The sequence below is a fragment of the Culex pipiens genome, chromosome 3, assembly GCF_016801865.2.
Source record: "Culex pipiens pallens isolate TS chromosome 3, TS_CPP_V2, whole genome shotgun sequence".
NCBI lineage: Eukaryota > Metazoa > Arthropoda > Insecta > Diptera > Culicidae > Culex > Culex pipiens.
In genome coordinates, this window is record NC_068939.1 from 166650516 (window position 1) to 166665149 (window position 14634).

The window sequence follows — 14634 nt, forward strand, 5'->3', positions numbered from 1 at the left end:
GAAAATTCAGAAAATTCAGAAAATTCAGAAAATTCAGAAAATTCAGAAAATTCAGAAAATTCAGAAAATTCAGAAAATTCAGAAAATTCAGAAAATTCAGAAAATTCAGAAAATTCAGAAAATTCAGAAAATTCAGAAAATTCAGATAATTCAGAAAATTCAGAAAATTCAGAAAATTCAGAAAATTCAGAAAATTCAGAAAATTCAGAAAATTCAAAAAATTCAGAAAATTCAGAAAATTCAGAAAAATCAGAAAATTCAGAAAATTCAGAAAATTCAGAAAATTCAGAAAATTTAGAAAATTCAGAAAATTCAGAAAATTCAGAAAATTCAGAAAATTCAGAAAATTCAGAAAATTCAGAAAATTCAGAAAATTCAGAAAATTCAGAAAATTCAGAAAATTCAGAAAATTCAGAAAATGCAGAAAATGCAGAAAATTCAGAAAATTCTAAAAAATCTTAAAAAAATTTAAAATTTCTGAAAATTCTAAAAAATTTAAAAATTCTGTAAATTGTAAGAAAAAAATAAATTCTGATAATTTTGAAAATTCTGTAAACTTTCAAAATTTTGAAGTTCTAGAAATTCTGAAAATACGAATAATTCTGAAACTTCTAAAAATTTGACCAATTCTGACAATTCTGAATATTTTACAAGATCTGAAAATTCTAAAAATACAAAAAAAAACAAAGATCTGAAGATTCTGAAAATTTTAAAAATTCTGAAAATTTTGAAAATTCTAAAAACAAATTTCTGAACATTCTAAAATTCTCAAAATTCTCAAAATTCTCAAAATTCTCAAAATTCTCAAAATTTTCAAAATTCTCAAAATTCTCAAAATTCTCAAAATTCTCAAAATTCTCAAAATTCTCAAAATTCTCAAAATTTTCAAAAATCTCAAAATTCTCAAAATTCTCAAAATTCTCAAAATTCTCAAAATTCTCAAAATTCTCAAAATTCTCAAAATTCTCAAAATTCTCAAAATTCTCAAAATTCTCAAAATTCTCAAAATTCTCAAAATTCTCAAAATTTTCAAAATTATCAAAATTTTCAAAATTTTTTAAATTCTTAAGATTCTCAAAATTCTCAAAATTTTCAAAATTCTCAAACATCTTCAAAATTCTTAAAATTTTCAAAGTTCTCGAAATTCTCAAAATTCTCAAAATTCTCAAAATTCTCAAAATTCTCAAAATTCTCAAAATTCTCAAAATTCTCAAAATTTTCAAAATTCTCAAAATTCTCAAAATTCTCAAAATTCTCAAAATTCTCAAAATTCTCAAAATTCTCAAAATTCTCAAAATTCTCAAAATTCTCAAAATTCTCAAAATTCTCAAAATTCTCAAAATTCTCAAAATTCTCAAAATTCTCAAAATTCTCAAAATTCTCAAAATTCTCAAAATTCTCAAAATTCTCAAAATTCTTAAAATTTAGAAAATTTTGGAAATTCTGAAATTTTTTAAAATTCTGTTAATTCTAAAAAATTGAGAAATTCTAAAAATTCAGAAAATTCAGAAAATTCAGAAAATTCAGAAAATTTAGAAAATTCAGAAAATTCAGAAAATTCAGAAAATTCAGAAAATTCAGAAAATTCAGAAAATTCAGAAAATTCAGAAAATTCAGAAAATTCAAAAAAATTCAGAAAATTCAGAAAATTCAGAAAATTTAGAAAATTTAGAAAATTCTGAAAATTCAAAAAATTCAGAAAATTCAGAAAATTCAGAAAATTCAGAAAATTCAGAAAATTCAGAAAATTCAGAAAATTCAGAAAATTCAGAAAATTCAGAAAATTCAGAAAATTCGGAAAATTTAGAAAATTCAGAAAATTCAGAAAATTCAAAAAATTCAGAAAATTCAGAAAATTCAAAAAATTCAGAAAATTCAGAAAATTCAGAAAATTCAAAAAATTCAGAAAATTCAAAAAATTCAAAAAATTCAGAAAATTCAGAAAATTCAGAAAATTCAGAAAATTCAGAAAATTCAGAAAATTTTGAAAATTCTGAAAATTCTGAAAATTCTGAAAATTTAGAAAATTCAGAAAATTCAGAAAATTCAGAAAATTCAGAAAATTCAGAAAATTCAAAAAATTCAGAAAATTCAGAAAATTCAGAAAATTCAAAATTCAGAAAATTCAGAAAATTCAGAAAATTCAGAACATTCAAAAAAAAATCAGAAAATTCAGAAAATTCAGAAAATTTAGAAAGTTTAGAAAATTCTAAAATCCAGAAAATTCAGAAAATTCAAAACGTTAAAAAAACTCTGAAAATTAAAAAAACCAAAAAATTCTAAAAATTAAAAAAAATCAGAAAATTCTGAAAAAAATAAAAAATCTCTAAAACTTGACAAATCTGAAAAATCTGAAAATTCTAAAAAAAAATCTAAACATAAATATTGAAAATTTTGAAATTTATGATAATTCTAAAAATTCTAAAGATATGAAAATTTTAAAAATGCTAAAAATTCTTAAAATTTAAAAACTTTATAAAATTCTAAAAGTTTGAAATTTTTTGATAATTCGGAAAATTTTAAAATTATGAAAATTTAGATTCTAAAATGCTACAAATTATTAAATAAAAACAAATCTTGCATTCGAAATAAAATAAAATCGATCTAAAAATTGGAAGTTTTTGAATTTTTTATTTCTTGAATTTGTTTTTTTATTTTTGAATTTTGTAGTTTTAGAATTTTAAAATCTAGGTGTTTTTTGAAATTAAGAAGAGAATCCGCAGTTTTTCTCGACCGCGTTTCTTCCGAGCTCCGTACTTAGCTTCAATCTGCTCTATACCTCTCTACCTCATGTGTCAGTTAATTCAGTCGGCTTACATCCAAAAAAACCAACAAACTAAAAGGCATTTCCACCTAATCAAACCAACAACCAAAAAAATCCATTAAGCTCCGATCCAATGCAAAGGTCCCTCTCCAAACAGCTGCTACTACTATTACTAGCGTTGATGATGATATTATTATTAGTGTGTAGCATTTTTCCTCCTCTAATTTTTATAATTTGATTTTTGGCATCCTACCCCTACCGGCAACCGATTCGCAGAACCGAAAGCAACGCATTTTTTGTTTAAGTTTTACTTAAGTTACTCAAATTAGGTTTAATCTGTACTTGCCACCCTCTTCCAACAAAATCACGGTTTGTCTCATATTACAAACAAGTTTTTCTTTTCGTTTCATATCTTTTTTCCCGTTTTTATATTACACACACACGATTTGTGTTTTGTATTGTTTGTTTTTTTTTTTTTTTCACGGCGTGAAGGGAGGAAGAAACCACCCGATAGAGAACACAAACCCTTCCCGCGGGTGCACACAATTGTAATAGGAATGATGGGGTCTCGGTCCACATGGTTTTTGTGAGAGAGCGATGAGTTTTGAGTGTTGAAATAAAGCGTGAAAATTTCGGGGGTAAGAGAAAACAACAAAAAAAAAACACTCACAAATCAACAACAAAACATCAAACAAATGAATCATTTAACACTAAACTAGTGCGCTCTGTCTCTTGCTCATCTGCTCACGCGTGATCTCGTGCTCGTTCTCTCTTGCTCTTATTAAAAATATAATAAAAAAAAACTCAGCGATATGCTAAAAAAAAACTCAGCGAAATGCTCTCCGCCCCTATCAGCAAATATGTATCTGTCTAATCGCGCTGCTGAAATAAAAATCTTAATCCTTAATTCGCTCAACCTAACCATAAAGGTGTCCTTTCTCAATCTCCAATCAGTAGGTACCAAACGAAAATCATTTCCAAGCCCGCCCTTCGACGTTTCACGATACCAAACTGGATAAAAAAATGCTTAACAGATTTTGCCTGTACATTTTTCATATCGAAACAAAATGCATCCAATTTCATGCCATTTTTCGTGCATTTCAGCAAGTGTATACGATTTGTGACTAACTCTCATAACTGCCTGTATCTTAAGGTTTACTAATTTGTAACATGTGGCACCTTTCTAGAGATTCGAGTGGAAAATTTTAAACTATCACAGAAAACAGTCATCCAGGCAAGCCGTGTCCAGCATGGTGACCACTCATGTCAAAAATCGGTAATTCTGAGAACCAATCGATATTTTGCAACAATTCAGAAAAAAAACTAAATTTATCGATTTTTTGTTTAAATTGAGAACACAACTCCAACACCTTAAAGTTCTGCGAAATTCACGAGAATTCGATTCTGCCGTCGTCTAAATAGCCTAGGTCGACCTCAAAGTCGAGAGAGGGGGAACATAAAATAAAAACCTTAATTGAAATTTCAAGCCTACCCTGCAAAATATTTAAACAAAAGGTGACACAAAATGCTTTACAAATGATTAATGTTACGCTACTGCTCTGCAAAATATCAATGGATTTACAAAAGAGTTTTTACTCTGTGTTTTTTACATTAAGTTTTACGCCTTTTTTCCAATCTGTGGTCGCAGGCTGGTACAAATTTATTTTAAATTTCATATTTCCTTCCCGATTTTAAAAATTTACCAAAAAATCCACATTTCCTTTTTTTCCGCACAAATCTCCATACAAATTTTTGTGCCTTTCATACAAAATGGTTATAAAATGTTTGAGGTTCTGTATCTTGAGAAGGAATTTTCTGATCGATTTGATTTGATGTCTTTGGCAATGTTGTCGGTTATGATTAGGACTTATAGGTTTTTAATTTTATTGATATAACTTTTTTATCACTAAAAGTTGAATTCTGAATATTTTTTTTTTTATTTTTATGTTCAGGGGACTAATAAATATTTCCATAGTCCACCAATAGTGGTACACAGAAAAAAAAATGATTGTAATGTTCATCAGGAAATGGTGACAGATTTTGTGTCAAAAAAAATGATTAATTTTACCTCTGAAAATGATGAATTTTCATCAGTTTTTGATGAACATTCACCAGGTTCACATTTTTACACTAAAAAAAAGAGGTAATATTCAACCTACCAAATTTTCAACATTCCAAGATTCAATTTTTTTTTCTGTGTAGATGGTGAAAAATTTGGTTCCGGAGGTATGAATTTCCCAAAAAAAAAAGTAACAATATTGAAAAAAAAAAAAGGATTCTAAAAATTTAATTGTATTTGCTATTGAAAAGTTTTTTACATTTTTTTGATCAAATGTACGTTATGAAAATATAGCCACTTTTGGGTATATATTTTTGATTTCTTTTATTTTATTTTTTTGCACTTTCAAACTACTTGATAAGCACCTTCGAAATAAATATTTTATACTGCAATTTTCTCTCGGAGTCATTAAAAAATGGACAATTAGTTTCTGAGATACTGCCTAACCAAGAATTCGAATGGATGAGAATAAGTTTTTTTTAAGTGTCACTTAATTACACAGCAAAAAAGAGTTGAATTTTGGAATGTTGAAAATTTGGTAGGTTGAATATTACCTCATATTACCTTACATTAAAAAATGTGCAAAAATGTAAACCTGATGAATATTCATCAAAAACTGATGAAAATTCATCATTTTCTGGGGTAAAATTAATCATTTGTTTTACACAAAATCTGTCACCATTTCCTGATGAATGTTACCATCATTTTTTTTTTTGCGTGTAGCCTGTAATTTTCAACTGACGATATTTCGGAAACTATTGGTCCGATTTTCTATGTTAAAAAATGAAACTCTTGTGAAATTTTGTAATGTTTTAATTGAAAATAATTTCAAAATTTCAAAATCGAGCCTGACTTTGACAAATAGTTAAATTTTAAAAATTTATAATTTAGACATAGACCAAATTATCAAATTTTTGAAATATTTTTATTGGAAAAATCAGGAAATTTAGCAAAAGGTCTAATTTTTTAACATTTTTAATCAGACCAATAGTTTCGGAGATATTGTCTGTTAAAAATTGCAGGCTAATTAGGTGACGCTTAGAAAAATTAATTTCATCCAATTTAATTTTAAAATCGAGCATGACTTTAGGAAAGGTCTACAAATAGATAATTGTAACTTTCAACTGTGAATATCTCGGAAAATGAGACTTTTAGCGATTTTTGCCTTCCTCACCTCACTGAAGCAAGGCTATAAAATCACTCGAAAAATGAACTTCTTAAATACAACTCCTAGATATACCTTCACGTATTAACATATCGACTCAGAATCAAATTCTGAACAAATGTCTGTGGGGATGTGTGTAGACATGATATTTTTTCCACACGATTATCTCAGAACTGGCTGAATCGATTTTGGCCGGATTCGCCTTATTCTGTTCGTTTTGGGGTCCCTTGAGACCCTATTAAATTTTATTCTGTTTAGTGAAGTACTTTTAACGTTATGCCATGAAAAAGTTTTTTTGTAGTTACAAAAAAGGGTGATTTTTGCATAACCTCAAAGGCCGGGTCTTTTTGCATACGCGCGAGAGTCGCACAGCATGCGTATCGCCTGGTTGCCACAATGCCTAATCAGTGTCTGCGTCTCTTCTGGAAAAAGTCTGTATTAATTATGTTGCTGAATACATCATTTTGTCTAGACAAGGATTTACACAAACTTTTTACTGAAATATAACAACTCATAAGACATTGTTTACTAAGACTAGGGGGGCAGCATGCAATTCCTTCGCGCACCTAATGTTGGCATATCAGTACTTTTAAATTCAATTACAGCCCCCCCTTTTCTTCTTTATTTTGGAGAGTTGGTAAAAAAAGAATTGAAAATTGCTGTTATGGTAAAAACAATAATTATTAAAAAATTATATGAAAAAAAACCCTTAAATTAATTTGTAAATACAACCTAAAATAAAACATGAATGTGAGGAAGGCACCAACCACCTTAAGGTGGATTAAGTAACGTTTTTTTTTAGCTTTTCAATAATAATATTTTAATTTTTTAATTTTTTTTTTCAATTTTTTTTTCTTAATTGTTGACTATGAAATTAACTTGTGTTAAAAAATTATAGACGTTAAAAAAATTGAAATATTTTTATTGAATCGATCAAACAATTTCGCAAGAAATCTCATTTTCCGAGATATAGTCAATTCAAAATTTCCAAAGTTCCAAAAAGAAAATTGTTGGCAATTTTCTCAACTTTAAATATTTTTTCGTGGGTGGTTTTCTTCCAAGAAAAAATTTAAAATGTAAAAAAACGAAAAGAATTCGAAAATTTTTACCTAAAAGAAGCTGTAACATCAATATGGTGCATTCTATCAAGAAACAAAAATTAAGTACTTTTCGATTTTGCTTTCAATAAATTATTTTGCATAATTTTTTCGTCCAGGTTTTCGATATTTTTCAAAAAAAAAACACGACTGAAAAAAACATAGCTCTTAAACCAGATGTTGCAGCATCATCACGCACTATGGCTCAGAAGATTTCCTTGTTAGTCCCCTAAAACATATAGAAATATCGAAAATTATAAAACACGTATTAAGGGAATTTCGCTTTTAGTTATCAAAATTTAAATTACAAAATGGAATTGTTGTTTTCCGTGTACCTATTTTCCAAAAAGTCTCAAATGTTACCTACAACTGTGCCGAAGACGATCGGAAAATCCCTTCTCAAGATACAGAATTTCATAAATTTACGTACACACTTTGACCAGCCCCTTAATTATAATAGCCCCTTAACTGTAAAACTAATGATACATAATTGCTTCTTTTGACAAAGAGAATGCATGCACAAAATTTCATCCAAACCAAAAAAAATAAAAAATCAAAAATACCGATCCAAATGTGTTTAAAGTGGCCACCCTGATCCACGTTGAACAAGAACGTTATTTCAACGACATGGCGATTTGTAAACTTACACCCTTACACCCTTATTTTCTATCTAGTAGGTTTTTCTTAAAATGAAGCTAACACTGATGTGCCGGGATTACTGTTTTCTGTGATACGATGAATTTTAGGGTTGAAGTTTGAACTGGGAAGATACTTTTACAATCAGAGAAGATAAAAGTACTATTAAGTGAGGGTCAATTTTAAATATTTTTGTAAAACTTTGGAAAACTTTTATTTTTCATTGAACTATTGAACGTAAACACAAAATGGAGACCAATTTGATTTTTAAAGAGTGTAAGGAAGTCTACTGTTTTATAAACAAATTGTCTTGTAGAACCAAACGTCCCCCATTTTAAAAAATCAATGGAGACGCGTAGTGATTTGGGTTTGAACATTAGCTAGACTCATTTAGATGAACCATTTTTTGGCTCCCGGATTTCCCAAGTAGCCTAATCCAGTCCATTTTATATTGAAGTAAAGCTAGCAGTTTTCCCCCCCTTTGTAGTTGTTCGTCTACCAAATTCTGGCCTAACATTTATTTTTTCTCATATTTTCTTCCCGTTGATACCGTATAATGCCAACACAAAAATAACAAAATATATATTCACGTGTGTGTGTTTGTGTGCCACCTAACCAAACCAAAATTCCTTGCACACATTTTCACGCGGAAAAAAAATACAACCAAAAGATTTGGCTGTTTCGCGCCCATCGACGACGACGACCTCGACGACCTGTACGGTGGTAACGGCGAAGACGGTTTGGCCAGAAAGCCACTGCCGGGTCACGGAGCGTTGGGCACTGCAAGTGTCAGCACCCGCGGCAGGACCGTTAGTACGGTGTCCTCCGCCAGGGGTACGACCCGTCAGCACAGCGCCAACACCACAGCCACCGCCAACACGACCAAGACCAGATCCTCCTCGAAAGCCTTTTCCAGCACCAAAACTAACCAAGCGGACGATGAACCACGCCGTCAACCGAAAGATTCTAGCTCATTTTTTAACGCATTCTGTGTGTAAGTAATCTTTTTAAAAGCAAAAACCTTACCAAGAAAAAAAAACACCTCAACCAAAAATTGCAATTCCAAGCCAGTTTCATTATTTTCGATAACTAGTTTCCTTCCCCCCCTTCAAAAGTTCCCTTTGTATTGTAAAATCTTCTCCAAAGAATGACCTTCTCTGTGTTCAATATGTCCGATCTAGCTTCAACAAAATGAATCGACTTCCAAAAGCAATGTTTTATTCTAAACCTAATTGGTCTCCATGTGTCTCTTGTACAAACTTAACAACCAACAAAAAATCTCCAATCTGGCAAATTCGTGAAAAATCGTGCACTTTTTTCCTGTCACACATATAGATGGTGCGTGCGTGCGTGCGTGTAGATGTGTACAAAAAGTGAACTGATAAAGACAAGATTCGGTATGCGTCCTCTTTCCCTGTGGATACTGTTCTCGATCCAAAGTCTGTTTGTCTATGTCTACTTTTTTTTCCTTCCCACATTCTCGAACACACACACACGCTCTCTAGTGTCTGCCTCGATGTTATGCGAGTATTTATGTAGATGGTTTCAAATATCTTATTGTTACATGTTGCTCCTTTTACCTTCCCTCTAACAAAAATATAATCTGAATGTTTTCATGAAAAACTATATTATTGTTAAGATTTTGTTCAAAATTTAGAATGAAAATGTAAATGTTTGTTTAAGCAAATGAAATCAACGTGAATCTTCTCAAAATTTTTAATTAAAAATGCACTTAGAGAAAGCATCGAATATAAAATCATTCTTCTCTCTTTCGTGAGATATCGGGGAAACGATTTTCGAAAATATCGCGAGAAATTTTGAGCTTATTGAAACGTTCACATGTGAAACACCTTCAAATACCGCGAAATGTGTTGTCATGATTTTGTGGATAATGAATTTATTGGACATTTGTCGATAGGAAATGTTTACTAATGGCGAATTAATCCTGATGAAATTTTCGTTGTTGATAGTTGGCGATAAGTTATCAGTCGCAATCGACGATAACTCGTTTTTATTAGCTTATTTAAATTTACTTATTGAAACAAATCCCTCTCAGATTTGTACATCAAAACAGGCCACGATTTTCCAAAGGTTTGGATAGAACTTCGGAATATCGAATAACTCGATTTAAGTCAAATTAGAATGGTTGATTGCCTACTAAATTAAATTAGAATGGTTGATTGCCTACTAAATAACAAAAATGCATTTTTTCAATATTTCATCAACGCCATTTTGGCCGCCATCTTGGATTTTCAATTTTTTAAATCAATTTAGAGTAGTTTAGGAGTCATATTTAAGCTAACCAATTAAAATAATGGGGCAGCGAATGACCGAAAGGTTAAAGCTGCCGGAAATAAAGAAATTAACAACAACAACAATTAAAATAAGACAACGAGAATTTTTTTTTCATGGTTCGATTATCCGAAGTAAAATTATTCCGAGGCCTTCGGATAATCGAGTCTAGACTATAATTGGATTTTCCATACACAGCTTCATACCATGTTGCGGGTCATAGAAAATGGGCATGTGAATATTCGAAATCTGTATAATAATAAGGGATCTTCTGATGGATTTGGTATCTTCGGCAAAGTTGCAGAAAATAATTGCAACTTTTCAGAAAAAAAAACAAGTTCACGGAAAAAAATCCTATTTATTTTATTTGACTTTTTATTAATAATAAAAAGTGAATTCAACACAAAAACGTATTTTTTATTTTCAAAATTACAAAAAGGCCTCTTTTGCGTTAGAGCATAGGGTGGTGCAAAAAGTTGGTACCAAGTAAATCATTGAGTCAATTTTGAAAAAAAATGCGATTTTGGAAAAAAAAACTAAAATATTGTCAAACAAAATTTCAAATATAAGTTTCAAGGTGCATGATCAAATTTGCAATCAAAAATAACTTTACACACTTTTTGATAAATGGCACCGTTTTCAAGTTGTAAGCAAATTATTATGAAATTTCTCGATTTTTTTTAATTTTTTTGCAATTTAACAATACTTTCAATTATTTTTATTGAGAAGAGCAAAAAAAATTCCCAAGGGTTACAACATTACCATTAAAAATTAGAGCTAAGGAGTTGACAAATTGTGTTGAACAACAAACAAACTCGCACATTTTGAAAGTTGGATTTGTTTGCAGAAACGTCAGCTTGCATACTTTTTTTCTTGTTTGCGAGTTTGGCAAACTGTCTAAAAAAGTGCCAAAAAGTGCAAGTTTGTTTGTTTGTTTGCCATAGTCTAATACCTCCTTAAGTAAGTCTCGATTGTTGCAAATTTGATTTTTCACCTAAAAAGGATTTTTGAAATTCCGTTAGAAAAAAATTAGATTTTTTCATAAAACAAGTTTCTTCCAAAAATATTACACTCAAACCCCGATGGTTTGACACCAACTGTTGTCAAACGAACGGGGTTACTTTTTAGTTTGACACCCTTTTTACACGGAGTCCACACACACTAACACACGTTTGTTTTGATAATGTGCGTGAGCGCCGTGTAAAAAGTGACAGTTCGTCACTTTTTAGTTTGACTTTGACCAACCAAGGGGGTACAAACTAAAAAAGTTTCAAACGAAAAAGTGACCAACCACCGGGGTTTGAGTGTACTCCGATTCCAGATTTTGCATAATCTTAAACTATAGCGCTTAATATGCCTTTTTATCCTGAAAAAAAAACATTTACAAAAATAAAAAAAATATGTGTGTTGTGTAAAAAGTCTAATAAACAATTGTGGATTTTTTTCCGTGTACCTAGTGTTTTCTGAAATGTCCCAACAAATATCTACAACTTTGCCGAAGACACCAAATCGATCAGAAAATCGCATCTCAAGGTTCTAGCTGATTCTAGCAGAATTATTAAGAAAATTCCAAATTTATATAATAATAATGTATTATGGACGATTAATTTTTTTTTAGATTATACTAAAATTTTCACAAAATATTGGGTTATACAAAAATGCAGAAATTTGTATGACTCAATTTCACCTCCAAATCCAATGTTTATAATTTGAAATATGGGTGTCGAAAAACACAAAATTTTGAATAGTTTTTCACTGTGGAAAAGGGTTTATGCAAATTAATATAGTACGTCTCCCGTGCTGACGATACGTTAGAGTTTTTAGTGTTAACAAACTAAAATAAACAATCATTTTTTTTTTTTTGAAAAAATGCTAAAGTTTTCTAAACTGTCAAAGTGTCAGTCTTGTCAAGATTGTAAAGGATAAACGTATAAGGATAACGTATGGAAAGGATAAACGTATATGTGAGCTTGACATTACCCATACCCATACTGATGGGCTACATATTTTAGGGTGTAATATTGCACAGAATTTCATAAAATAATGCAAAAATTATTTTACACCCATGCCTTTTACAAGCAGCTGGATTACTGCTTTATTTGCTGTGTAATGAATCAGATAAAAAAAAACCTACTTGCAATTTCTTAAATTTTATTAAATTTGAAATTTAAAAAATCTAGTTTTTTTAAATGACAAAAACCACAAATTTAAAGTTTTATGTCAAGATTTTTTTCAAGAAATATGAAAGACAAATATTTTTTTTCGATGAGCAATATTCCAAGCTGGGCTGTAAAAAATCTTTACTGCAAATCTTCTTAAAGTTTAAACAAATTACAAATTGTTTTAAATCGAAAAAGCAAATCAATTTAAAAAAAATATTATGTAAATCTCCATTTCTTAAACTCAATGATCTGTAGACTGATGTTAAAAGGGATAACTTTAATTATGTTTGTGTATATATTTTGTATTGTTTTATGTGCCATATGTTATTATTAACCTTATCTATATTTCTCTATGAAGCTATGTCTGTGTAAATGCTTTTCTGTTTGTAATTCGTTTCCAACTATCCTACCTAGCATAAGCCATATACTAAAATATTTCCACTCACTTGCTCATTTCATCGGACAAATTTATTGCATCACGTAAAGCATTCTATAAGCTATCATCACTATAACTATCAATAATAACGTTCACTTTCGATAGTAACTAAGTAACTCATCAGTGCCCATACGCTAGCCGCTTCAAACCAAGCGAAAAGCCGTCAAAAACAAAACTCACTAACAAACGTATTTTTCTCTCTGCGAACGCCGACTTTCCCTCTCTCATTCTCTCACCCACTCATCCATTCACTCACTCACTCACATCATTCGCTCTCGGAACTCATCCCAAATTCCTTGTTCCCCATCCCTTTCCCCCCCACGCGCCTTCGTTCTCTTCCGCAGGTCGTACGACGAGGACGACGACTACGAGTCCAACATTGATATTCTAGAGTCCCAGCTGGACGACTGCCTGCTGAACGAGTGGTGAGACGGGGCCACCGGCGGACCGCGTGGCCGCCGCAAGTTGCTCACCACCGGTTGGTTGGCGCGACGCAGAAAAAAGCAGCAAAGTGGCCAAATCGGGATCGACGACGACGACGATGACGAGGAGGACGATGAGGACGACGATACGCCGCTGCCGGACGAGGAGCTGGCCCGGCTGGAGCAGGAGATTTTGGACGAGCTGAACCAGTTTTAGACAGAGAGGGGGGAGGGGAGAGAGAGCGGAAGAGAGCGCGCGAGTCACTCATCGTCAGTGTCGACACTCACTCACTCCAACAGCACCACACAATACTCTCATCAGATGAGCGTAAACGAGGGAGCGCGAGCGGGCGTGCTCGCGGTAACTCATTTGGGTCGGGTCACTCAGCGATGAGATACCGAGGTGGTGACGACGCGAGAAAAGTGAACTTCTTTTGTATAGCCTGTAGATTTTTTCCCCTCTAGCCTGAGTAGGATTTTTTTTTCTCTTGGAGTGAATGAGACCTTGGATCGGATGTAGAACTGAATCATAGCGCCGCGTCATCATCATAACCTTCACTGTCTCATCGGTAGCTCATACCAGTGTGTTACTCATTTGTCGTCGATTCCGTGGAAACTGTGTAAGAATGTGCTGATTAAAAAAACACAGGTTTTTGTGTGTGTATTTTAACATGCAAGTATTTTTCAAACTATTCTATAATGAAACGTACACACACAGAACTACCGAAACAAAACAAAAAAACAATTGAATTCTTAGTGTCATACACGTGAATATGCACACGTTCAAAGAGAAACAACCCGTTGATGAAGAGAACAATGTTGATCATTTTCTTTTTAGTCTACACGCCTGCTTATTAGCCAAAAACAAAACAAACAAATCGAAGTAATCGTTGTCAAATTTTGATGATTTTAATTTTGTTATGTAGCGATAAATGCAAAATTATCATATTGTATAGTTTTACCTTTCATTTCTCTCTCTTATTTGATAAGTGTGTTACTAGTTACCAAAACAAATCATGACAAACAGAACAAAGCTCGATTGAATCGCCATTTGTTGCATGCTAGTTGATTTTGTAGAAACTTTTTATTTAAAGAAAAAAATCAAGCGGATGATATTAAAAGGGCGAAATCGATGTGCTAGAAAACAAAATACACAGAACCAGACTTGAAATTTAGGGAAGCCACTGATCAGTAGCGAAAAGATTCATACTTATGAGAGATAAACAACACACAAATAACTGATAAAACATTTGAATGTTGCATTAAATTTAGTAGAAGACCGGATTTGGTGTGTCAACGGTGAAAGCACTCACTCAGTTGAGTCGGAATTAAAGGGGAAATCCCTTTTTAAAGGGACCCATTTTTAATCGGTAGAATGTGTTTGCCTAACTAGCCGATAGGGCGAAGGGAGTTGAAATTGGTATACACAAAGTTTTAAAAATTGACGAGAGGCTGCCAGCGGTGCCAAACACACACACACACAAAATGTAACAGCCAGCGGTTTAAGTTGCGACCACCATCGTCCAAAGCTTTAGCAGACTAAACTCATCAATTTAAAATCAGCGTCGCGTCATTTTAGCGTGTACATCATGCCACTAACG

At 31.6% G+C, this 14634-nt stretch overlaps 1 protein-coding gene across 14 annotated transcripts in view; it reads left to right on the top strand.

Moving 5' to 3' along the window:
• LOC120419452 (uncharacterized) overlaps window positions 1-14634 on the top strand; it is a 96691-nt gene that overhangs the window by 79267 nt on the left and 2790 nt on the right. For 10 of the 14 annotated variants that reach the window (XM_039582161.2, XM_052710250.1, XM_052710251.1 and 7 more), the window contains 2 exons: window positions 8392-8715; window positions 12956-13994. The exons of 1 other annotated variant lie outside the window; for it this stretch is intronic. In XM_039582161.2, coding sequence (XP_039438095.1) covers window positions 8392-8715; window positions 12956-13040 — 409 coding nt within the window. In that variant the 3' untranslated portion in view covers window positions 13041-13994. Of the gene's footprint in view, window positions 1-3256; window positions 3403-8391; window positions 8716-12955; window positions 13995-14634 lie in introns of those variants that run through there. 3 more of the 14 variants (XR_005605731.2, XR_008212486.1, XM_039582189.2) reach the window with 3 other exon arrangements.